Source organism: Schistocerca gregaria, chromosome 2 (genome assembly GCF_023897955.1).
Source record: "Schistocerca gregaria isolate iqSchGreg1 chromosome 2, iqSchGreg1.2, whole genome shotgun sequence".
NCBI lineage: Eukaryota > Metazoa > Arthropoda > Insecta > Orthoptera > Acrididae > Schistocerca > Schistocerca gregaria.
In genome coordinates, this window is record NC_064921.1 from 466,113,451 (window position 1) to 466,141,244 (window position 27,794).

General features: G+C 40.5%; 1 protein-coding gene across 3 annotated transcripts in view; it reads right to left on the reverse strand.

Moving 5' to 3' along the window:
• LOC126326024 (G patch domain-containing protein 11) overlaps positions 1-27,794 on the reverse strand; it is a 123,262-nt gene that overhangs the window by 20,750 nt on the left and 74,718 nt on the right. Inside the window, exons 4-6 of one of the 3 annotated variants that reach the window (XR_007560491.1) lie at positions 27,101-27,247; positions 18,900-19,096; positions 5,413-8,260 (exon numbers count right to left, since the gene is read on the reverse strand). Coding sequence is in view for 1 of the 3 variants with exons in the window: in XM_049995473.1 (XP_049851430.1) it covers positions 18,962-19,096; positions 27,101-27,247 (282 nt within the window). In the remaining 2 variants the exon portion in view is untranslated. Of the gene's footprint in view, positions 1-5,412; positions 8,261-18,224; positions 19,097-27,100; positions 27,248-27,794 lie in introns of those variants that run through there. The other 2 variants (XR_007560490.1, XM_049995473.1) reach the window with 2 other exon arrangements.

The following is a 27,794-nucleotide window of genomic DNA, read 5'->3' on the forward strand; positions in this document are numbered from 1 at the left end:
TGTTTAAAAGAAAAATCTTAAAAAGTTGATGATCCTTTGCTTTCTCAGAATTAAAGAATACCAAAGAAGTATGAAAACAATGAAGCCCGCTCACCACACACTTTCAAAACCCCAAAGGAATACTACAAAGCTATTTACATTGAAGTTTGTGAAACGGCGCAATCTTACATTACTGAGTGGCTTGCTTCAACTAGACTCACACAGGTCATTGCAGTTGAACAAGAGTGCTTGCTTTTAGTAAACAGAGGTGAAACAAATTTGGAAAAATCACTTGAGTTTTTAAAAAATGGCCTAGACATCGAGAGATTGCGTTTACACTTGAATATGTTAGCCAATATCGCTAATAAAAAACATGTGTGATGTAAGAAAGTACATTACACAAGAGACAACAGTTGGAGAAATGTTATGTGATGTAGTGAAGTGCATTAAGCTTCTCCAAGTAGTTCCAATTATGACAGCAACAGCAGAATGATCATTTAGCGCCCTTACACGTCTGAAGTCATATCTCCGATCAACAATGGGATTAAAGCGACTGAACAACTTGGCTGTTCTTCATGCCCACCGAGATGTTTTGGATGAATTGGATATCTGACCAGTCATCAACACCTTCATATTCACTAATCCACTCAGACGGTCAGCATTTACACCTTTCTAAAGACAGTCTAGCCCTAATATCGGCATTTAGAGCGATATTAAAAATCTTTATAAAATAGAGAATTAAATATATACATAACGTTAAATTTTCAGTTTCAAAATATTAGTACTAGTTTAGTACTGTATTACTATAGTACTGTATTAGTTATTTTCAAATACTTAAATATTTTTAGGATGTAAGACCCAATTAAAACCCGCTATTTACATACTATTTGACTAAAAGTAATAGACACACTGTATTAACTTTATTAACTGTATTAAAGCATCAATTGAGATATTGTTTTTATTTAATGAACCCTCAGCCTTATTCAGAGTAAGCTTAAATTAGCTATTTCACATATTAATCAAACTGCTATTACTGTGCGACAGCAGTATTTTATGTTTTATTCTTTTTACAATAGTTTAGGATTTATTAAAATATAATCTCAGTCTTTTCAGAGCTATACAGGGTGAAGCGAAATCTGCGCACTCAGGCTTCGCAGCGCTACCCCTCACATGCCAGCAACAAAAAAATGACTGTCATAAAATTTTGTCTGGCGAGTACATCCGGCAGAAAAAGGGTGTTAAAGAGTGGCAACCTGGCAACACTGTAACCACATGTACAGTAACTACTTCAGTCAGCTCATATTAATTGGCCTGTACAGCTGGTGTAGTGGATAGAGTTTTGGGTTAGCATGCAGAAGGTCGAGGGTTCGATCCTATGTTGGGACACACTTTTTTTATTAGTTAATTTCATTCTGACATTTAATGCTGTAATATACACTGTTTCTTAGTTCACATGTAGCCTAAATTTACAACATTTTGTGATGCTGAACATAACAAATACGTGGTTACATAAATAAGAAACAGACAGTTGAAACAAATGACCTGTCATAGGACAAAATAACTACAAAAACATTATCAGTTTCAAGATGCTAGAGATGATAGCACAGTGCAATAAACACGTCTACTTGTCATTTATACTACACGTAATATGAGCACTCAGATGTCGCACATTAGCAACCAGTGACAATAATAATGTATGTATTAATGACCGCATGACCTTCACAACAGAATATGTTGTCCTCAGAACAATAAATGCTCAAAGCGACCTCCCAGCACATCCAAACATTGCACAACCTGCCAGATCATACAAGTCTGGACCCTTTGCAGTAAAGCTCCATCCACAGTAACAAGAGCAGCATGAATACGCACTACCAAGTGTTCCACATTCGTCCAGAGTACAGTACACATGCTCCTTCAGGTGTCCCCACAGGAAGAAATCCAGGGGATTTAGGTCAGGTGTATGCGGTGGCCATACAACTGGATCTCCACGTCTGAGCCATTTCCCTAGAAATGTCTGTCCAAATACTGCCGCACATTAATTCCAGAGTGTGAAGGTGCACCATCAAGCTGGGACCATATCCTTTGCCAAACATGTAGTGGAACATCTTCCAGCACATCAGGCACATAGTTTGAGAGAAATGCATGATACTTTCATGCAGTCAACCAGTCAGGCAACACGTAGGGGCCCAAACATCTGTCGCCCAATATTCTGGCCCACACATTTATACCAAAGTGAACTTAACAGCCACCGTCATGGGTGATGTGCAGGTTAACCTCATACCAATGGTGGGCATTGTGCATATTGAAGACACAATCACGAGTCAATGCATTTTCATCCGACCATGTAACTGCATTCACGAAGTCATCATTGGCTTCCACTTGTTGTTGGATCCATTTACAGAATTGCATCCACTGATGGTGATCTGCAGAATGCAAGTGTTGCATGAAAGCATAATGACAGGGGTGCAGCCCATACTCGTGCAGCAAGTCAATGACCTTGCATTGCGAGAGAGATGCAGCTGCCTTGCTACACTAAGTGTTCTTCACTGAAGTTCTTCTCCAGAATAGGTATTCATTAGCTGGAGTATGGTGAGTCTGTGGAAAACCTCTATCACGTTTTTTTGGAAGGAGAGAAACTAACTCCAGAAGGTGCATCTCCAGACAACGAAATACATACTTATCTGGATGACGTCGATGAGGATATCTAGCAGCATATTCATGAGTTGCAACACCAGCCCGGTTTTGAGATGCACCAAGGACCAGAAGCATATGGACATATGCATTTTTGTCCATGCCATACGTCTGCCACACTGGTTTAGAAGTTTACAATGAGAAAATTCAATGTGTGTACACATGTACATTGGAATCTATCACAGGCACATTACTCTGCTCAGAACTAGTCCCTGTCCGGTGGACAGTGCATACAGTATAAACACTTCATCAGTCAGTCCTACATGCTGTTGCACATAATGTGCATTACCCCTCCGACAGCGCTAACTGTGAAACGTTCAGTTTCGAATTACACTGTTTCCCTAACAGTAACAGATGTGATGTTTCCACAATCCCATCGATAACAATAATAATAATAATAATAATAATAATGCACTGAGATACATACTGAACAGCATGCGGTTATCAGACTCAATGTTGAAAGGCATAATTAATTGGACCCTGGTGATAACACATACAAATAGTAACTGAGTTTGGACATTATTTTCAAAGCACATTCCTAGCCCTACTGGCCCTAAGTGAATGTAATGGACCTCAAGAAGGTAAGAATAATAGTTGGTTCTGATCTATGGGATCATTGGAGAAGGGTACAAAGAAACCAGGTTTCGCATCTAGTAAATGAAATGGTGCGAACAAATTCACACCCACGACGTGGAAAGGGCTTCTTTCAAAGCTGACCAATCCTCCATTTCTACAATTGTAGTATGTAAGTGCAAATGTTTTCTAGAGGACCTGCTGCAATCGCTGTTGAGGATTAAGATGCCAGATACTGTACCACCTAGACTACATTTACCAAATAAAAAACATATGCCTCAACCCGAGATCGAACCCTCGACCTCCTGCATGCTAACACAAAACTCTATCCACTGGACTAACTGTACACCACAACTAATATGTACTGACAGAGGTAATCATCATACATGTGGTTACAGTGTTGCCAGATTGCCACTTTTTAACATCCTTTTTCTGTCGGATGTACTCGCCGGACGAAATTCTGAGACAGACATTTTTTTGTCGCTGGCATGTGAGGAATCATACTGCGAAGCCCAAGTGCATGAATTTTGATTCGCCCTGTACAACAACATAAATTAGATTTTTATAAAAATATCGTGCGTGTTTATGTTTTGTTTCTGTTTTCAAAGCCAAAACATGTGTCAGGCTTGTTGAGTTACCCGGAGTGTCAAGTTATCACGAGTCCATATTTTGGGGTTCTAATGTTGATCATATGAGTCTAAAATGCTTTAAAAAAAACTTTAAAACTCACTATTTTTCATCTAAAATTTGGAAAATTTCCCAGGGCAAGATCCCCAGTGTGGGCCTCTCCTCAATATTTTTTTATTAATGAGCATCCCTATTTATACGAGCTGCTATCCAAAATTTTCAAGACTGGTGCTGCCATCTGTTGAAACCTTACTTTTGGACTAATGGTCACCATCACCCTGGAGGTAGTTCCCATCTGAATGTACACACTGGTCCCTCCGCTTCTGCCACTAGTCAAACACTTTCTGGAAGTCCTGTTCTTTGAGGGTGTTTACCACTGCCAGCGATGCTTCTTGAATCCTCTCTAGAGTGTCGAACCGATGGCCTTTCAACTTGAGTTTCAGTTTTAGGAATGGCACGAAGTTGCAAGGTGCCATATCTGTCAGAGTACAGTGGGTTGGGTACAAGCGCCATGTTGTTTTTTGCCAAAAAGGTCCTCGTGAGCAAGGACGTGTTACAGAGTGCGTTGTCGAGATGCAGCAACCAGTTCCCTTGACACCAAAGTTTGGGTTGTCATCGCCACGTGTTTTCATGGAGCTGTCGCAAAATGTCACAGTAGTATGCAGAATTCACTGTTTGGTTGGGTGGGATGAATTCTTTGTGCACAATTCCCTTGGTATCAAAGAAAACAATGATCATGCTCTTCACCCGTCTCGCTTTTTTGGGTCTTGGAGAGAATGGGCTCTTCCACTGGGACGATTGTTGCTTTGTCTCTGGGTCATAACTGTAAATCCAGCTCTCGTCACCGGTGATAACCCATGACAAGAAGGTTGGATCATCAGATGCGGTCTGACGAAGGTCCTGCACACTTCAAAACGCTGTGCCTTCTGATCGGCAGTAAAGATCCTTGGCAAAAATTTTGCGGTGACACGATGCACACGCAATTCATCAGTCAACATTCATTGGCATGTCCCATAACCAATACCCACTTCATCCGCAAGGTCTTGAATGGTTTTATGTCGATCGGCACGAACCAATTGTTAAAGTTTGGCAACAATGTCTGGCGTTGTGCAGCTAATGGGCCTTCCAGTGTGAGCATCATCTTCGACGTCTGTATGGCTGGCCCTGAACCGAGCATGCCACTCAAACACATGCGTACGGCTCATGTTCTGTCCCCCAAACACTTGATGAATCATTGCAATGGTCACCGTAGCACTTTTCCCGAGATTCACACATAATTTGATACACATGCATTTTTATGTTCACGGATCCATTGTAAAATCGCCACACACCAAACACAGAGTATTACGGAAATCACTGGACAAGCAACACATCCTCCCAGATGAATGCCACTCCGCACACTGATTCATCAGATATGCAGCTCTCGCAATTGTCCAAAATATTATTTTTCTAATTTCACAATAAAATTAAATAGAATTAATTTACAAAAAATTAATTGGACAATTCTAACATGTTTTCAGAAACTGCATGTCATAAAGGATATTCAGGGGAAAAACTGTCAACATACCATTTATTGTTTAAAAACTGCAGCCAATTTTCAAATGTTTACAGCCAATTTTCAAATTTTTACAGTTTGCTTTGAAGTAATGCATTGCATTAAACTTTCAGCAATTGCTACCAACAGAATGTATATAAAGCAATAAAAACTGGCAAAAGTTCATGATATTAGATACAAAAGCAGTACACAGAACCTCAGTTCACAACCAGATAATGGGTGTCATGGCCTGGATGACTTGACATGGACTGACCTAATTACTTTCAAAAGAAAATGGCTAATCTGGCAAAAAGATAAATAAGCACTGCATACTAAAAATCTGGAGCTTTTAGCAAAGAATAACCAGAAAAAGGAATAGTTTTCCTCCCATTTGTAAAATTCGCAGTGTGCTATACTGACATAGTGTTTAAACTGATAAGAACAGTGTGTGAATATTTGAACACTGCAAAGGCCCTACGTCGGCAGGTTGCACACCAGCAGTGTACAATATCCCTTGCACATATGATCACATGTATATACGAACTACAAAAACAAGCATTAACACCCCACTTAAAGAACACAGGAGCAACTTTTGTCTAGAGAAAACAGACAAATCAGCAATGGGAGATCATGTGCTGGGACCAGGGTACTACCAAATTTGTTTATCTAATAATGCGGTTTTCGAAGTCCTATCATTACTATGCTAGGATTTAAAGAAGGGCCACAGAAATTCAAAAGCACAAAAATATCTAATAAAGGAGGACAGTGAATTTAGATAGGATGTGGCCTTATGGCTAACTAAAGCAAAGAGCACCAACTATTCCTCAGTACAAGCTTCATAGCACATGTCAAAATGACTCTGTGATCTCAGGCAGTGTGCTCTTGATGACAAAACATTACCACTGCCTGGATGAAGTATATGTACACAATTCGGCTTTCTGAGCTGGTTTAAGCATTAAAATACTACCTGTGTCTTTATAGTCTCTGCTGCTGTCTCCAGCAGTTTGAAGTGAAATGCAAGGCACAGAAACAAGCCTTGGACCATGGCCTACTGCCCCTACTACAAAAATTACCAAAGATGCAAACATTGGCCATGAAAGCCAGTACTGCTGTAAACTGTTCAGCCAACACCGCTGGCATGGAGCACTTACGGCTAGATTTTGGTCTTCCTGTCAAGTAATTACTCTTGGTTCATCTTGTACTGACACATGATCAATATTAAAGTCACGTAAAAACCACACTACGGCAGATCCAATACCACTGATTCTTTGCGGGTGGGGGTGGGGGGTCACACTGAGTCAAAATTTTGCAGACCTGTCTTTTTTATGTGCCTTATGTTGTACACTTCATGAAAACTATGTTTTCTCACAACCTAAGTTCACATACAACCAAGACAGTATGAACCTAATGAAATGCTGTTTGTTATCTATGAATTGTGTGACTATTTGAAGAAGGGACTAATGCTGATGATAGCACAGTTTCAGTATGCGACCATTTACAAGAAGTTTCACCATTTACCTTTACACTTTTTTCCCCTGAAAAAGAGGATTGGTTTAAACCCTGACACAGGCAAAAGGAGCCACTCACCTTTAATTTTCCATTCCTTTTTGAAAAGGTGTCACTACACTACAATATCAAATATTACCAGAGCACATCTGTGATGTGGCAACAAAATTTATCTGTAATGTTTAATGACTAAATTGTACTCTTCCAGGGAAACTTTGAGCAGCCTTTTATAACTGATGCCCTGGGCTGCAGTGCCTTTTCTGTTCTGTTACTGCAATAACCTTGTCCTCTGTGATCTGCATCTTGTCATAATAGAATTTAGGTCTGAATCTTCAACACTTGAAAACTATGTTTTCATACTCCCATCTATTGCTCAGTGAATATTTTATATGCATTAGCCAATCACAAAGTCTTCAATCAGTAAGATCATGATTGACTGAAGCGATACAGTGGCATCACAATAGAGAGAGCGCAATCCCCATCCAGTTAGCCTGTGTTAACTTTTCTGTTATTTTCTTAAGGCTCTTAACTAAGGCCAGCTTTTAACCCTCCACCTTCAGTATGATACTGAACACACAGTACTCCATTAGATGGCCTATATATCTACCTTCCTTTTACTCACATGCCAGAAAATATGTTGTACAGTAAATAGGGACCAGGGAACATGAAAGCCTCATGACCACATAGTCACTCTCCCAATCTAATTTCAACCATCTGAGGGACATTTGCACTAACAGTTCGGTTCAAAGATCCTTTGTGTTTTATTTTGAACAATATTTTCAATAAATAATATTAAACTATAACATTCTCTTAAAATCATTATGTTACAATATTTCTGAATTGTGAAGTTCTATACAAGTGTTCGAAGTTATGTCATAATGAAATACAATAAACAACTACAATTATATTAAATGGTTCTTCACAGTTCAGTTTTTGAGAGAAGCAAAGATGCTCTCCTACTACAATACTCCTTTTGCCACATAAATGATTATGTCATGTTTTCATTGCTGAGGCAGTTACTGGCACATGGTTTTAAGAAACCAAGTTTTGTCATAAGACAAAAATTAAAAATATGTTGCAAGATTGCGCATAAACTAATTCTTTTGAAGCAGTACATCTGAACCATCTTCATAAGCATACCATCTAAAGAATCTATGCAACACTACAATGTTCATAGCTCAGGTACTTTAATCGTTAACTGCCAAAAACACACATTCTTGAGATTAATGTCTCAGCTGCGACTAGTCTTCGGAAGTATTTGCTTACAGTCTGTTTAGTCATAAAACTTTGTAGTCTTTTATCCATTATGTGTATATAGAAAGAGTTTCCCCTAACACATTCTTCATTTGCCTGAAAATTACAATTTGTTTTTAAAGTTTTTGACAGCCAATGTTATTAAACATGGGGAACAAGTCACTGTAAAAGACGAATGAAAAAAAATCACATATAATTAATGATAATCACAGCACAGCTTTATTATTGTAACGAGAAAATTTCTTGAGCTGCAAGTGAAATATGTTGACTGAATAAAAAAGCATTTTTTCAATGTTTTTGTAGTGAGTAAGTTGTAGCAAGATATGCGATTCTAAAAGGGTTGCAAAATGACCTTCTATGGCTGCCATAAACTTTTAATTCAGCTAGAAATGTTTTTAAGAATCCAATTGCTTCAGATGCAGGATCAGGTGCACTCAAGTGGGTGTCAAATTTTATGACCAGGATAGGTGTTACAACTAATCATGCATCAAATCTCAGTTTTCCCAGAGCCACAGCATCTTTGTGGCCATGCATTCCACCCTGAAGAACATTGATATTTTCAGTTTTTTCAGTCCATGCCTCTTTTCATGTATTTTGACATCCAGTTGATATTGAATATGTGTGTAATTTTTATTCATTATTGTTTTGGCCATTACAAGGTAACCGTTAAGAAGAATCTCTTCTCTATTCCAAAAAACACTGACCATAAATTTCCCAGCTGGTTAAACTGACACCACCCATTTTGGTGCAAGACAACCGATTTACACCATTTGCTCTGATGAGTGTTTTGTTACTGACTCTAGTTAATCTACCTCTCATTCACAATTACAAATGGTATATAAAACCAGTTTAGATATTATTAAACTGTCCAAATAACGAGATTTTCACTCTGCAGGGCGTAGAATTTCCCGGCACTTTAGAAAACGAAACACAGGGGAAAAAATGCATTTTGGAAACATCTTTGATGTGCAGCAACATGTACCCTGCATATTTTCGTATTATGAAATTCGAATTCCACCAAACACCACATGTTACTTTCCAAAGCATTGAAATCGAGGTTTCGATGCGTTTTGTAAGCCAGTCATAGCTCATGTCACATGATCTTGCCAGCCGATGACAGCGGGTATTCAGAGCTTAGGACACATGATGTAGTCAGCCAATAGCAACATCACTGTTAAGTAACGCGAACAGACAAACAGAAAAAGTTAGTGGTTTAAATTAATATACATAGTGTTGCTACACAAAATGCAAAGCTTTCATGTATAATATTGGTCTCTAAGATAAATACACTGCAAGAGAAGCTAAGCTTTCACATATAATGTTGGTCTTTTATGCGCCTATTACAATTTAAGATAATCACACACAAATGTGCGAGTACAATTTTTAATAACGACATGAATGTCTGATCTTCTGGGCTCAAAATTCATCTAAATAGCTTATCATCAAAGAGTTTATTTTTAAATGAGAGTCAAATGCTCTGTGATTTAAGAAATTCATCATACATTCTTGCACATAGTTCTGGTGTAACTGCCAGAATGGTACTTTGATGGTAATGGTTTTCAAACCATCATTCAGAATATTTTCCTCAAACTGTTAGAAATAGGTTCATTTCTGCAGTTGCCAAAGAGTGCCAGATGGCAAGCATCACTGTGCTTGCACAGCTACCATGTCGTAGGGAGCTCATATGTTCTTACGTGTAAAACATTAAAAGATCTTACATAATGTCGTAAAAGAAACTAGACATCAGAGGATACTCCAAGAGCATCGGAATTTTGTGACCCATACTAAAAGGTGTGCATTTAAAAGTGCACATTCGTATGTCCAGATTCCCAGTGAAGTATGCCATGACCTGATATTAAGCTTTTCAATGTGGTTTTCGGGATGGACATTTTCTTTGAGTACCAGTACTGTGTTATGTCATGTTTGGTTCTTTATTATGGCATAATGCCACATGTACTAGAAGCTGAAAATGTGCACATTAAATGTCGCGAACAGTGAGTGGAATTAAACACTTTGTTTCAAATATATTGTCTGCCTCTGTGGAAAGATTAATAAAAGAAAACTTCTTCAGCAAACTGTCAAAAATAACTTCATTGTTCAGCAAGGCAATTAATCCTTGACTCTCAGAAAGGTGGGGAAAAAAATAAAATCTGCAACTAATAACACATTTTAGCCTTCCATAATTATGTAAATGTATTTTAATTCACTTAATAACTCCCAGCCACAGCCACAGAAATATGTTTTGTTTTCATTTGACGTGAGAGCAGTAAACGAAGAGGAAATAGTGAATCACTACCTCTGCACATCAGCCACAGATCTACGATATTTCCAAACCGGGGCAATACCCCGCCACTCCCTTGAGCGTTGGAGATAGGACATTAAAAAAAAAAAAAAAAAATTTTCAAAAATATGTTTATTTTGTAGCACATATCTTTCTGAAGAGTCTGATGCATAAAACGTGTGTTCGAGGAAATGTAACACATGTTATTTGGTCGTAAGTGTGCCAAAGTGCAGTGCCTCGCATTCTCACACAGCATTCTTCTACCGCACATCACTGTACTTCGCTCTGTGGAATTGACACGTGTATATTTTGTAATGGATGCCATAAACCATATACAGGACAGTGGAAATTAAAATGTCCTGTGGTGCCTCTCCTGCTTACAATTGACCGGTTTGACATCCTGTCCCTTTTTTTTTAAGAACTCTTCAGAAAATTTGCACTCTTTAGTCACTATCAGTTAACAACTTTATGCTTTGTGTGACATGAAATTAAATATAGGATACATGAACCCAGTAAAGACATGACACAAGCAAGACAATACAAATTTCTTCAATCCTTAGATCCTAGAATTTTTTCCTCTCTTATCTTTCTACAGCTTTACATGGCATTCTTTCCTTTCTGCAAAAGAATCTATTACCTCATCAAAGTTCGTCAAACAGTTTGCTACATGCAAAGTCGAAATGTCGTTGTCTAATACTGAAAAAGCTGTTAACACAAATAGGACCCGAGAAAGGTGTGGTTTCCAGATCTGATTATGTCTATTTTGTCACTGTCTACTAGATAAAACAAAGTAGCCCTTTCTAATACTGCAACAATTGTAACACATACCAAATAAATGAGACTGTTTTGACACAAACGGTCTTTTTTGTAATGATTGAATATAATTCACAAAGTACCAATATCAAATGCCTATTAGGCCCACTACAGGCAAAAAGCTTTGCATTTTCCTTGCTTCTTCCAGAATAGAACTTAAAGCGGCTGCTAACCGGGAACTGTACAACTGGCCCTTACTAGTACAGCAATCTGGCCAAAAATTTTCTGTCAAAATTTCATTTTCTTGGATACACTGAGAAGGTAATATGTAATCTTTCTTACCTATTATTCATTTATTTCCACTCCTGTAGTCTGAATCTATGGATTTCACTAGTAATTATAACAAAGCTGGTCATTCGCAAACCCAATCAACCACACAATCAGAAAGCGGTTGGCATTCATCCGTTTGGCCTTACTCCACTCAGCTCATGCGGCCCCTTTTGTCTGTAGGAAAGTTTGTTTCCACATGCAACAGGATTTCCCCTGACAGACACATCATGTACACTATGCACGCATTCACAAATCAACTTATGACTCATTCAGAAACTAACTTAGAATGCGTTTCAAAGTCATATGAATAATCGATAGACTAATGTGCGCTGGATGCTAGTCGCTTTGTGAAACAAGGTTTTTTCCCTCAAGAATATGAATTTGCTGCCCCCCCCCCCCCCCCCTCCTAGATATGGGCCTGCTGCGCACGCATGGATCTGGCAGCTTGGGGCTTCAGTAAAATTTTCCTGGTAGCATCTAGCTGCTTGCTGCGACTGCTTGCACAGCCACATTTCTGTAGCCAGAAGCGGAAGAAGGTACTACTCAACTGTGCATGTGCATGATCCTGCTCATAACTGCTAAAATGAATCTAATGTAAATAGTTGTGACGTCACACTCATCAGAGGTAATTTGTTGTTATGGAACATTGCATGGTCTTCCTAAGGCCTTTGAAATATTTTTTTGCTGGCAAATGCTTGTATGAGCACTGTGTTTTGTTGCTGTATATTGTGCATTTCCTTGGCAATTTAAGTTTTATTTTCATTTTTTCTCTTGTTCATGTTTTACTACTGCAGTATTATTTTGAATTAGTGGGACACAGTAATAGCCTTTGTTAGAGTATTGGTTCTTATCTGTCAAAATTACAAAAATTTAACTGAAAACAAAAACAATGGAAAATTCCTGGGTTTTTTTCTCCAGTTTTCTCCCAGATGAAAAAATTCCCGGGTTTTTCCCGGATCTCCCGGGTCATATACATTCTGCATTTTAGAATTTCCATTTTCCATCTAATATGGTGTGTGTGTGTGTGTGTGTGTGTGTGTGTGTGTGTGTGTGTGTGTTTGTGTGTTTTCAATCACCTGAGAACAGTGGCCATGTGGATGAGAGTTGTGCTTGTGTTTTTTTTTCTAACAACAGGTGTGGCAGGGAAAAAGGTGGTTTTCAAACTTCCATCGGCAATAAAAATGTGTCCATAGCAGTTTAAAAGAAATACAACATGAATTTACAATGCTTGCAAGTTAAAATGCCGATCATTTGCAAATGACATCATGTAGGTGGCTACCATTTCCCTTCACACGCATTTCAAGTCTTTTACTGAAGTTAGACGTCACACTTTGCAGAACTGGCACTGGAATTTCATTAACTTCCTACCGAATTTGATCTTTCAGTTCCTGGATGGTGTGCCGTGGATCACACCAGACAATGACTCCAAAAGAAGAAATCACACGCTGAAAGGTAAAGGGATCTTTGAAGACAGGAAATGTCCTCATTCTTGGAGGTGATATAACGAGAAAAGATGTTCTGTAGTGTGTTAATGGAATGCCGTGAATATGGCACATGGTCCTGTGTTGCTGGAAGAATGTGTTTGCTGTTGCAGGAAGATCAGCAGGTTGGCACACCTGGAAATGGATCAACATGTGAAGATGACGTTCTGCATCTATGGTAACAGCATTGCCATAATCATCTTCAAAATGATAAGGCCCTCTGATTCCAAATGATGATACACTGCAGCACACTACCACTTTCTGGCTATGAAGTGACTTTTCATGAACCATTTCAGGATTTTCAGGTGCTCAGTATCTAAAGTTTCGCTTGTTAAAGAAAAGCCTGACATACAAAAATTGTCGTCACTGCTCATGATGATTGTCACACAGGCCTGAGTTGTCGTTCATGACTTCCAACAATTCTTGGCAAAATCTTAGTCTCTTTGGAAGGTCATCCACATTCAGTTTTTGCACAACCTGAATTTTGTATGGGTGGTACTGCAGTTCCTTTTACAATATTTGATGTTCACTGTGATCCAATATGTCAAACTGCAGCACATGCTTGTGTGCATAACACAAGGGACTTTGGATGAAGGCTTCTTCCACTCTTGTGAGATTTCTGGTGTGCATACACATTTTGCAATTCTACATCTACATCTACATCTACATGACTACTCTGCAATTCACATTTAAGTGCTTGGCAGAGGGTTCATTGAACCACAATCATACTATCTCTCTACTATTCCACTCCCGAACAGCGCGCGGGAAAAACGAACACCTAAACCTTTCTGTTCGAGCTCTGATTTCTCTTATTTTATTTTGATGATCATTCCTAACTATGTAGGTTGGGCTCAACAAAATGTTTTCGCATTCGGAAGAGAAAGTTGGTGACTGAAATTTCGCAAAAAGGTCTCGCCGCGATGAAAAACGTCTTTGCTGTAATGACTTCCATCCCAACTTGTGTATCATATCTGCCACACTCTCTCCCCTATTACGTGATAATACAAAACGAGCTGCCCTTTTTTGCACCCTTTCGATGTCCTCCGTCAATCCCACCTGGTAAGGATCCCACACCGCGCAGCAATATTCTAACAGAGGACGAACGAGTGTAGTGTAAGCTGTCTCTTTAGTGGACTTATTGCATCTTCTAAGTGTCCTGCCAATGAAACGCAACCTTTGACTCGCCTTCCCCACAATATTATCTATGTGGTCCTTCCAACTGACGTTGTTTGTAATTTTAACACCCAGGTACTTAGTTGAACTGACAGCCTTGAGAATTGTACTATTTATCGAGTAATCAAATTCCAACGGATTTCTTTTGGAACTCATGTGGATCATCTCACACTTTTCGTTATTTAGCGTCAACTGCCACCTGACACACCATACAGCAATCTTTTCTAAATCGCTTTGCAACTGATACTGGTCTTCGGATGACCTTACTAGACGGTAAATTACAGCATCATCTGCTAACAATCTAAGAGAACTGCTCAGATTGTCACCCAGGTCATTTATATAGATCAGGAACAGCAGAGGTCCCAGGACGCTTCCCTGGGGAACACCTGATATCACTTCAGTTTTACTCGATGATTTGCCGTCTATTACTACGAACTGCAATCTTCCTGACAGGAAATCACGAATCCAGTCGCACAACTGAGACGATACCCCATAGGCCCGCAGCTTGATTAGAAGTCGCTTGTGAGGAACGGTGTCAAAAGCTTTCCGGAAATCTAGAAATACAGAAACAACTTGAGATCCCCGTCAATAGCGGCCATTACTTCGTGCGAATAAAGAGCTAGCTGCGTTGCACAAGAGCGATGTTTTCTGAATCCATGCTGATTACGTGTCAATAGATCGTTCCCTTCGAGGTGATTCATAATGTTTGAATACAGTATATGCTCCAAAACCCTACTGCAAACTGACATCAATGATATAGGTCTGTAGTTAAATGGGTTACTGCTACTACCCTTCTTAAACACTGGTGCGAACTGCGTTCAATAACTCCGCTTTAGAGGCACAGTCGTCGGTAACAATACCATCGGTACTGCGCAGCGAAGGTATTGACTGCGTCTTGCCGCTTGTGTACTTTACATACGACCAGAATTTCTTCGGATTTTCTACCAAATTTCGAGACAATGTTTCGTTGTGGAACCTATTGAAGGCATCTCGCATCGAAGTCCGTGCCAAATTTCGCACGTCTGTAAATTTTAGCCCATCTTCGGGATTTCGCGTTCTTCTGAACTTCGCATGCTTTTTCCGTTGCTTCTGCAACAGCGTTCGGATCTTTTTTGTGTACCACGGGGGATCCGTTCCACCTCTTACCAATTTATGAGGTATGAATCTCTCAATTGCTGTTGCTACTATATCTTTGAATTTGAGCCACATCTCGTCTACATTTGCATAGTCAGTTCGGAAGGAATGGAAATTGTCTTTTAGGAAGGCTTCTAGTGACACTTTATCCGCTTTTTTAAATAAAATTATTTTGCGTTTGTTTCTGATGGATTTGGAAGAAACGGTATTGAGCCTAGCTACAACAACCTTGTGATCACTAATCCCTGTATCAGCCATGATGCTCTCTATCAGCTCTGGATTGTTTGTGGCTAAGAGGTCAAGTGTGTTTTCGCAACCATTTACAATTCGCGTGGGTTCGTGGACAAACTGCTCGAAATAATTTTCGGAGAAAGCATTTAGGACAATCTCTGAAGATGTTTTCTGCCTACCACCTGTTTTGAACAAGTATTTTTGCCAACATACTGAGGGTAGGTTGAAGTCCCCATCAACTATAACCGTATGAGTGGGGTATTTATTTGTTACGTGACTCAAACTTTCTCTGAACTGTTCCGCAACTGTATCATCGGAGTCTGGAGGTCGGTAGAAGGAGCCAATTATTAACTTAGTTCGGCTTTTAAGTATAATCTCCACCCATACCAATTCGCACGGAGTATCTACTTTGACTTCACTATAAGATAAACCACTACTGACAGACACAAACACTCCACCACCAATTCTGCCTAATCTATCTTTCCTGAACACCGTCTGAGACTTCGTAAAAATTTCTACAGAACTTATTTCAGGCTGTAGCCAGCTTCCTGTACCTATAACGATATCAATTTCTGTGCTTTCTATTAGGACTTGAAGCTCAGGGACTTTTCCAGCGCAACTACAACAATTTACAACTATAATTCCGACTGTTCCTTGATCCAAGCATGTCCTGTATTTGCCATGCACCCTTTGACATTGCAGCCCACCCCGTACTTTCCCGAGGCCTTCTAACCTAAAAAAACTACCCAGTCCACACCACACAGCCTCCGCTACCCGTGTAGCTGCCAGCTGAGTGTAGTGAACTCCTGACCTATTCAGCGGAACCCGAAACCCCACCACCCTATGGCGCAAGTCAAGGAATCTGCAGCCAACACTGTCGCAAAACCGTCTGAGCCTCTGATTCAGACCCTCCACCCGGCTCTGCACCAAAGGTCCGCAGTCGGTTCTGTCGACGATGCTGCAGATGGTGAGCTCTGCCTTCATCTCGTAAGCAAGACCAGCAGCCTTCACCAAATCAGATAGCCGCTGGAATCCAGAGAGAATTTCCTCAGATCCAAAGTGACACATGTCATTAGTGCCGACATGTGCCACCACCTGCAGCTGGCTGCACCCTGTGCTCTTCATGGCATCCGGAAGGACCCTTTCTACATCAGGAATGACTCCTCCCGGAATGCACACGGAGTGCACACTGGATTTCTTCCCCTCCTTAGCCGCCGTATCCCTAAGGGGCCCCATTACGCGCCTAACATTGGAGCTCCCAACTACCAGTAAGCCCACCCTCCGCGATTGCCCGGACCTTGAAGGCTGAGAATGATCCTCTGAAACAGGGCAGGCAGCTGCATCTGGCTCAGCCAGAGACAGTGCCTGAAACCGGTTTGTCAGACGCACCGGGGAGGCTTTCTGATCAGCCTCCGGGGACGCCTTTCGCTGTCTGCCACGCCTTGGAACAACCTCCCAATCAACCACAGGCGAGGGCTGAGCCCCACTGCGGGCAGCAACCGGGGCAACCACAGGGGCAGACCGAACTGGGGACAGACGGGACGAGGTTGACGTCCCCGTGATACCCAAGTCCGGCTCCCCACAGTGGTGCCCATTGGCAATAGCCTCAAGCTGCGCGACCAAAGTCAGCGCCGATTGCAGCTTATCACAGGTTTTTTCACAATTCTGCACTCACATGCGGCGACAGGACTGGGGTGACATGTGAGATTGTATTGAGCATGAAATATGTGCTGAGTGGCCGTACAGATGTCATCGTTCTCGTAAAACTCATTCACGGCAACAGTTCATTGGTCAGCAATCCATGATGCCATCTCAATTGAACATCAATATCAAGGTCAATGGCACAATTCGGATGTCCAGATGGCACAACTCTCGTTTTCTGATTCCTAATGTAACATGCCAAAATCACCCACAGGGTTGCTAAATCACTCTTTCACTGCTGTACCTGTTATTTCATAAGAAGGACTTTGTATGAAAGTTTAATATTTTAGCAGTCTCTTTCATTGTGCCAGTATGGATGTCAATGCCCCCGCTATGTGGCAAGGAGCAATCTATCCTTTCCATATTCTTATTCCATCCTGTCCACTGATGGCATGCACTTAGATATTGAAGTTGACTGAATAACATTGTGGTTGGTTCCTCTTGACAAAGAAATAAATTGCAAAATGTTTCACTAAAAGTTGATCCCTCTCATTAACACACATTTTTAAATATTGCAAAGGCTTATTGTTCTCACAGCTGGAGCATATTCATGTACAGAAAGGGTTCTAAGGTTGAAATGATAATTAAATGGACACCCTAGCTGCAAACACGCGTAGATATACATCACTGGGGACATGTTGAAAATGTGTGCCCAGACCGGGACTCGAACCCGGGATCTCCTGCTTACATGGCAGATGCTCTATCCATCTGAGCACCGAGGGCACAGAGGATAGTGCGCTTGCAGGGACTTATCCCTTGCCACTCCCTGTGAGACCCATATTCCCAACATGTTCACACCACTACATTCGTAGTGCATCTAATAGATGTTTGCCCATCATATTCATTACTCGTGGCAGATTAATCTACCAAGTCCCTTACAAGTTCGGGCATAGCATGTGCATTCTCACAGCTGCATATCTTTCTCATTATCAAATTCTGTTCCACACCAGATGCAATAGTGGTATGTTCTTCTTAGATACAATGTGATTATTTTCAGTTTTTCTAGAGTTTAGAAAAAAAAATGGGAAACCAAATTAAAACAATAATTAAGAAGTAGTAAATACATCTGATACTTTTGCAGCACAAAGGTTTTCAGCCTAAGGTTTACAGCCACATCCAAAAACTAGTTTTTACACTATTTATGTGTGATGAGCATGAGATAGTAATCATGCATACATAATGAGAATATAATAAAGGACAATAATCAAGCCCAAGGACAGCTGCACCATCAACCAAGCCTAGTTTCATATTGCAATGCTGATCAACTCAGAAAACATCAGATTTCTAAAATGTATATGCAGTATTTAGTGACATCTTTCATACTGGTAAGTACTCATATTTTTCAGTAGCAATAATTCCAGTGTCTAATTTTTGTATATAATTTTACATTTTGACGAGTGTATTGACATGGAATATTTTTCTGACGCACTTGCAGTGAACTGAATGACTGAGGGCAGGAAAGTATAGTACAAACAACCCATCTTATGATCTTTGTTTTTGTGAATTCTAGCAAATGTGGGTAACACATTCTCAAACAAAAATGCACAACTCTAACTGCTGTGTTGTTCTGCTGATTGTATCTACTTTACTCTGGAATATTCGTTTTATTGTTCTGAAACTAACACATATCAACAATGTCCACACTTCATACCTTATGTCGACTGATGTTGATCAGTGCTTCTTTTTATTTGTTTATTCATAATTATAAGATTACTAATGGTCTGCCCTTGTGCTTCCAGGGCAATTCTGCTGCATATCTTTTTCATCATCAAATTCTGTTCCACACCAGATGCAATAGAGATATGTTCTTCTTAGATACAACGTGATTATTTCCAGTTTTTCTGGAGTCTAGAAGAAAAAGTGGGAAACCAAAGTAAAGCAATAATTAAGAAGTAGTAAATACATCTGATACTTTTGCAGCGCAAATTTATTGCACCTTTCATATTTTCAATCTAAAACACACAAGACATAGTAACAAATAAACTATAACGAAATCCATAATCAGCAAGCTATCTTATAGTATAACATATTTTGTATGCACTCACTTACATCCCCCCTTACCTGTTCCACTTGTGAATGGTCCATGGAAAAGAGCAGCTGTTGGTAAGCCGCCATGTGATCTCAAATCTAATTTTACCTATGTGGTCTTTTCCCAAGGCAAATGTACGAGAAGCAGTATGATTGTTGATTGTTTTCGAAATTTTCCTGAATTTCCCCACCCTTTAACGTGTTTTGGAGACAACACAACTACCTAACCTTTGCATCCATTGTTGTTCAGCAACCTAAGTTCAGCACAAGCTCATCTCAAACCAACACTTTTTCGACTTTTTTCACACCTTTATCTCTCCCTATGTATATTTCTATTTATTTTCACTTTAACCTCATATTACACTTTCCACCTTCTAATACCATGTCAACCTCACAACATCCCTACAACGACCCTATTAAATTTTATTTACATTCCCTCCGCAAACATGCCTTCACCCTAGCCAGATTACACTCCCATATTTTATTTACTCAGGCTTGTCTGACATTTGGCATTACCCCCAAAGGCATCACACTTAAAGTTCCCATATCTGGCTGCAATCCTTCTTTCCATCAGTCCTTATACCAGTTCCAAACTGCACAATCCATAGCCCTCACCCGCCTAATCCTTCACCTATACATCGACTCGGCCAATGAACACACCCGTCAACTCCTATCCCAAATCAGAGTCCTCAGTCTTTCCTCTCCCACATCCACACCGGCTGTTCATAGCATCCTCCTACAGGCCAACTGCAAATTAGAAAAGCATGCCACCCTCCACCTCAAAAAACTATCCAATCTCCTGGTTTCCCACCTCCGGAAAGGCAACTCACTCACCCTCCACAACCTTTCCAACAAACCTCAACCTCCTCTCATTGCACACAGACCCAGTCTCTCCCATCTACTCAATCTCCCACTTCCAGCTCCACTCCCCCCAACACATCAAAATTCTAGTCAACACAATCTGGAACCACAACACCCCAATTCAGTAGTTAACCTTTCCTCCAAACCTCTCTCCCAATCCGAAACCTCTGTCCTATCCAAAGGCCTCACCTTCAGCCCCACTCCCAGGTTCAACCAAACTGCCCTTGTCAAAGATTTACTGTCCTACACTTGTAGTCTCTGCTGGAAATATCACTTTGCCACGAAGACAAATAATCCTGACCCCACTCCTAATGATCCAGCTCCCCAAGACACTATCCAAATTGAACCCTGCCTGGAACAGTTCCGTCCTCCGTCACAGCGGGACCCACCTCCTTTTCCTCAAAATCACCCTCTCCAAACCTTCTAGGAATTTCTCACTTCCAGCCTTGCCTCTCAATCTTTCTTGAAAAACCTTAATCCTACTCCAAACATCACCACAGCCGAAGCCCAGGCTATCCATGATCTGAAAGCTGACCGATCCATCATCATTCTTCCGGCTGACAAGGGTTCCACGACCGTAGTACTTGATTGTCGGGAGTATGTGGCTGAGGGACTCCGTCAGCTTTCAGACAACTCTACATACAAAGTTTTCCAAGGTAATCCCATTCCTGATGTCCAGGCAGAGCTTCAAGGAATCCTCAGAACCTTAGGCCCCCTACAAAACCTTTCACTTGACTCCATCAAACTCCTGACCCCACCGACACCTCGCACTCCTACCTTCTACCTACTTCCTAAAATTCACAAACCCAAACATCCCAGCCGTCCCATTGTAGCTGGTTACCAAGCCCCCACAGAACGTATCTCTCCCTACGTAGATCAACACCTTCAACCCATCACATGCAGTCTCCCATCCTACATCAAAGACACCAACCACTTTCTCGAATGCCTGAAATCCTTACCCAGTCTGTTACCCCCGTAAACCATCCTTGTAACCATTGATGCCACTTCCCTATACACAAATATCCCGCACGTCCAGGGCCTCGCTGCAATGGAGCACTTCCTTTCATGCCGATCACCTGCCACCCTACCTAAAACCTCTTTCCTCGTCACCTTAGCCAGCTTCATCCTGACCCACAACTTCTTCACTTTTGAAGGCCACACATACCAACAATTAAAGGGAACAGCCATGGGTACCAGGATGGCCCCCTCGTTTGCCAACCTATTTATGGGTCGCTTAGAGGAAGCCTTCTTGGTTACCAAAGACTGCCAACCCAAGGTATGGTACAGATTTATTGACGACATCTTCATGATCTGGACTCACAGTGAAGAACAACTCCAGAATTTCCTCTCCAACCTCAACTCCTTTGGTTCCATCAGATTCACCTGGTCCTACTCCAAATCCCATGCCACTTTCCTTGACGTTGACCTCCATCTGTCCAATGGCCAGCTTCACACATCCGTAAACATCAGACCCACCAACAAGCAACAGTACCTCCATTATGACAGCTGCCACCCATTACATATCAAACAGTCCCTTCCCTACAGCCTAGGCCTTCATGGCAAACGAATCTGCTCCAGTCCTGAATCCCTGAACCATTACACCAACAACCTGAAAACAGCTTTCGCATCCCGCAACTACCCTCCCGACCTGGTACAGAAGCAAATAACCATAACCAGAGCCACTTCCCACTTCCTCATCCCCTCAAACCCAGAACCTCTCACAGAAGAACCCTAAAAGTGCCCCACTTGTGACAGGATACTTCCCGGGACTGGATCAGACTCTGAATGTGGCTCTCCAGCAGGGATACGACTTCCTAAAATCCTGCCCCGAAATGAGATCCATCCTTCATGAAATCCTCCCCACTCCACCAAGAGTGTCTTTCCACCATCCACCTAATCTTCGTAACCTTTTGGTTCATCCCTATGAAATCCCCAAACCACCTTCCCTACCCTCTGGCTCCTACCCTTGTAACCGCCCCCGGTGTAAAACCTGTCCTATGCACCCTCCCACCACCACCTACTCCAGTCCTGTAACCCGGAAGGTGTACACGATCAAAGGCAGAGCCACGTGTGAAAGCACCCACGCGATTTACCAACTGACCTGCCTACACTGTGACGCTTTCTATGTGGGAATGACCAGCAACAAACTGTCCATTCGCATGAATGGACACAGGCAGACAGTGTTTGTTGGTAATGAGGATCACCCCGTGGCTAAACATGCCTTGATGCACGGCCAGCACATCTTGGCACAGTGTTACACCGTCCGGGTTATCTGGATACTTCCCACCAACGTTGCCGCCGCTCATACCTCACCTGTCTTTCAACAACTTCTTTGCCTCTGTACTTCCGCCTTGACTGACATCTCTGCCTGAACTCTTTGCCTTTACGAATGTGTGCTTGTGTCTGTGTATGTGCGGATGGATATGTGTGTGTATTGCGCGCGTGTATACCTGTCCTTTTTTCCCCTAAGGTAAGTCTTTCTGCTCCTGGGATTGGAATGACTCCTTACCCTCTCCCTTAAAACCCACATCCTTTCATCTTTCCTTTTCCTTCCCTCTTTCCTGACGAAGCAGCCGCCGGTTGCGAAAGCTCGAAATTCTGTGTGTGTGTTTGTGTGTTTTATTCATTGTGCCTATCTACCGGCACTTTCCCGCTTGGTAAGTCTTGGAATCTTTGTTTTTAATATATTTTTCCCATGTGGAAGTTTCTTTCGTGTACTCCAAGTACACTCATGATTACTCTTATGCCTGACTATTTCTCTTCATTAAAAATGACATACTGTGATCCATTTTGATATGAACTCTTCAATGCAATCACAAAACTGGTCCGATATCGTCAAAACTACTGTTTTGTCCATTAGGCAACAATGCAGAACCTTATCAATGCCTTTTAAAAGTCACAGATGATGGTTGTTTTTGGAATCCACGTTGATACACTCAAAGGAGAGTTTGGTATCTAGAAGTGTCAGATATGTTAATACAACATACTGACATCGGCAATATAAGCATATAGTTCTGACTGTCTGTTCAACAATGCTTCTTAAAAACAGAAATGATCTGCACATTTTTCCAATCACTGGGAATGCTTTGCTCCTGTAGCAAACTATGTTACAATGCTGGTAGAACAGCAGCAAGTTTGTTCATTTACTCTATGTAGAATTGCATAGATATTATATTAAGTCCAGCCATCTTTCCTCTGTCAAATAACTTCAGTTGATTTTCTATCATATGGCCACTTATTTTGATATCTTTCATTTGGACATTTGTGTAACAATTTAAAGGAGAAATCATAGTACGATCTTCCTCAATCAAACAGTTTTGGAAAAGGAATTTAGTATTTTGGTTTTCTGTGTCATTCTCAGTTTTGTTGCCAGTATGGTCACAGAGTGTCTGGACATATAACTCATCAGTTACTGAGTTAACAGAAGATCAAAACTTACTAGGATTTTCTGTCATATCAGTAGACAGAATTTTATTTTTGAAGTCACTAACAGTTTATGCAAGTTTCTCCTTAGGCTAATTTTGACTTCATTCAGTTTTTGTTTGCCTCGAGGCTTTGGCTACATTTAAATCTGTAGCAAAGCTATGTCTGCTTATAAGGCAGATTTCTAACAAACTTGTCGAACCACAGTGGGTATTTTCTACCCTGAACAACTTTGCTCAGCACGTCTGTCTAAAGTAAATAGTACAATACCCAAACTCTGTCCATGTATACTCAACCTTTTAAGTCTTACAGATACACATTTCACGTTGAGTGCACAGGTAATCTGAAATCTCTTTATTGCTGCATTTGCTAAGAAGAAATATCTGCCTACTTTTCTACACATTCCATTTTACAGCAATATCCAGTAATGCTAGTATGGCCTTATCATCACTGATTTCTTATCCTGTGCCAACTGAGTTGAAAAGCTCAAGCCTGCTTCTAACCAGAAGAACTCAGATGTTTTCTTCATGAAATAGTTATCTGATTAAATACACAAGGTAATTCTAAGATAAGAAGTTTGCAACAATTTCACACTAACATTTGTGAAAATTGCAGCGCCCAAAAGGCATGGCCCAAAGGAGTTATGACACTCCTTGAGTGTTTAGCAGTGTGTAACTGACTAAGCTTGGAGAGAGATGGTGTACGTGTAGGACCAGCAGTATCCTCTTTTGCCATGACACCAAGTAAGCTGGCACAGTACTGAGGCACTGGACCCATATTAGGGAAATGGCAGTCCCAATCCCTATCTGGCCATCCAGAACAATATTTTTTCCCTAAATTACCTACAGCAATTGCTATAGTTCCTTTCGAAGGAAAATCAGCTGATCTCCTCCACCGTCTTCCCTGAACCTACGCTCAGTTTTTGTCTGTTATAACTTCATCAGTCATGGGATGTTAACCCGCCATTTCCCCACTCTCTCTCTCTTCGAATTCCAATTGTACAACTGATACAGTTTTCTTGCTTTTCCATAGAGTCTTGTGGCCACACAAGTTAATATAGACAAAACTTATACAGCTTGGGTTACACAAAACATACAGAGCCTCATTTACACCAGAATTTTCTCTGATACATCAGAGAAATGGTAGGCGAGCATAAGCAAACAGCATTCAGTCATGTTCTGCTTGCATTTACTGGTGCTCACTCGTGTTCCATTGGTTGCTGGTCTTTTAGCGAGCCATCAAAGAAATTTCACTTCCTCTCTGTTTCAGCCCTAACAGTACGCGGGCATTTGTCTGCTGTCTTGTTTGCGGCCTACTTTTGTAGCTGACATGAGTCGCAGAAGTAATGGGGTGGTCTGAAGACAATATAATGTCACAATACAATAATATATAATCATGGGTGCTTTTGGGCTCCAAGATGTGCACAGGACAAATACTGAAGGAAACGAAGTATGTTAAGTAGAAAATTGTCAAAGCACTCAAAGGTGAGAAAGATGTAAATTCATTAGGTGCTAGCACCAGGCAACAGCTGAGCAGATAAACAAAATTTTTGTATTTCTTTTTGTTAAAAAGGAACAGCAAAATAAATTTCCTTGAAGGCAAACAAGTGTGAATATGTATCTATTATGCTGATTAAAATCAAAAATATACAAAAGCCCTGATCATTCCAGTCACTAATGTTCATGGTAGATGTAATTATATGGGTGGTGTAACACTGCTACATTTGAGATTTTTGATGATAAATAAAAACTGCTTATCTGGGATCATGCTACCTGCCCTCCAACTTTATAGCAGATTGTATCAAGCAGCCTGTATGATAGCTTGTATGTGTGCTTTACATTTCATTAATAACATTTTACTGAAATTATCTACCTGATAAACAATTCAATCAAATCTTTCTAAGTGTTTTGCATATGTCACTGCAGATACCAGGAGCACTCAGAGATATACCAGTTACTGAAATGTGAAACAATTACTATCACGAATGTCTCCAGTTGCTAATAACCAGAGATTCTTCAGGTTATGTCGGTCAGCAGTAATTAGCGTACCATTATGTTCTTAAAGTAAATTACAATGAAAGGGCAGCAGAAAGTGTCAATTGACAAATGGGCACCAGTAAACTAAAGCCTGCCAACTGCTTTACCTGTGAACTGAGCCCGACATAAATCCTAAACAGCATTATTTGGTACGCTCTTGGAAGATGTGTCATTACCCCTTTCTTGGCTCTTGCAACACTGAGAACAGCTTTGCAAGAGAATTACATTCACTTTTCTGCATCTCACAGACAGCTAATTTACAGCATAAAATTTTGCAGAATTGCATCTAAAGACAGAATTGCAGTTAAAGACACTCACACTCTGCAGCAAATGATACACTTGTTTTGTACTTCAATAAATTCTAGGTCTTAACATAAATAATTTTGTTCAAATAACTTATGGGAATGCAGCTAGTTGATCTTGTCAACTGCCGCTATTTTGACAGGGGCAGGCCCTGTCATTTTCAAGGCAAAACTGCGCCAAGGGGAAATGTGCACGCAAATGCACCCTCACCTCCAACCCCCCCCCCCCCCCCCCCCCCCGCACACACACACATACTGTAAACACTAGCACAACTGCAAAACCAACGATTGAGGTAGCATAAACTTTGTCACTCCATTTTTAGAGTAGGAAGAGAGCAAGATTTCATCCAGAATCTAAGTAAACACTCCTATTTCCAATTATAAGGTAACTTGCTAATTTAATTTCAACAGCAGGAAATGTAATACTGAGATTCTGGCACACACATCCAGCTATTTGGTTAGTGTTATTAAGGAAGTAGTCGAAATTAAATTAGAAAGTAGCCTTATAAAGGGAAATGGAGGTTTCTGCTTAAACCCTGTGTGGAATACTGCTCTCTCCCCCTGGTTTTAAAAAAACACAGAGGGACAGAGGTAATGCTTCCTCATCTGTTGTTTATTAATTTGTGCTGTTGATAACTTTGATCTCAGTCATCTTGTGCGGTGGTGCTAGTGTTTACAGTGTGTGTATGTGTGTTTTTTTATCTTTCCAGAATTGCTCTGCGTACTAAGGTTTAAACTCTCTTGCACCATGATTTCTTGTTGCAGTTTTTCCTTGAAAATGACGGTGTGTGTGCTTTTCAAAATATCAGCAGTTGTCAATCATGTCATCCCAATCATGTCATCCGGCTGCACTCCCATTAAGTTACTCAAACATGGTTCACACTGCGACAAACTCAGGTCTCATAAACTATATTTCTGAAATTAAGCTTTTATGTGTTATACATCAAATGTTCAACACTTTGGCTTTCATTACATGGTACTAATTTTTAAGTTGTTATTTTTTTGTAATTTTCCCCATAATTTCTAAAAACCTAAGTATCTATAACAACTCAAAATGATAATGTAACCAAAAGTTGTTATTTCAAATGACACTTTAAAATAAACCATAAAATCTTAGGCCCTTACATAAATATAAAATGTTATTAATGTAAACTTTTTTCACAAGTGTCTCAAGGAAAACAAATGTAATAATGCAATGCAACCTGAAATGTTATTTCCTCACTGCTCTCCTCCTCCTCCTCATCCCCATCACATTCTTCTTCCTCCTCCTCCTCTTCATCTGACCCATTTTCTTCCTCTTGTGACCAACCATCAGGCCAAAACCACGGTTCTGCTGGAATGTCAATGTCCTATAAAAATGAAATGAATTGAATTACTAACATGTAATTAACAAAAACAACTATCTTACTTGTAATGAGTGAAAGTTAAACAACATGGTGTCAAAATCCCATAAGTTTTCCAGGCCAATTTTTGTATTTATCCACGGTCATACTGTCCTTAGTTCCTAACCAATTTTATGACGAAATATACAAAATTTGTCAAAATACAGGAACATACTGGGGTAGGGGTGGGGCTATACTTGGAGTTAAAAGGAAAAAAAAGCCCTTAAAATGAGTGTGTTTTGTTTTAACACAGACATAAATGCACCACAATCTGACAACAGAATTACGCGTAAAAGCAAGTAGGATCTCACAAGACTATTGTGCCCCACGACCGTGATGTAATCCAGGACAGAAAGAAGGTTAGCACTGACCGTATTATAGCCAATGCTGATCATCTTTCTGTGTAAAACTTGACACGAACAAAAACAATTACAGGAAAACTACACTGACATAAAAACAATGAGCATTTATCTACTTCAGTAAAAAAGTACTCTTTTTACAGAGATATCCAAGA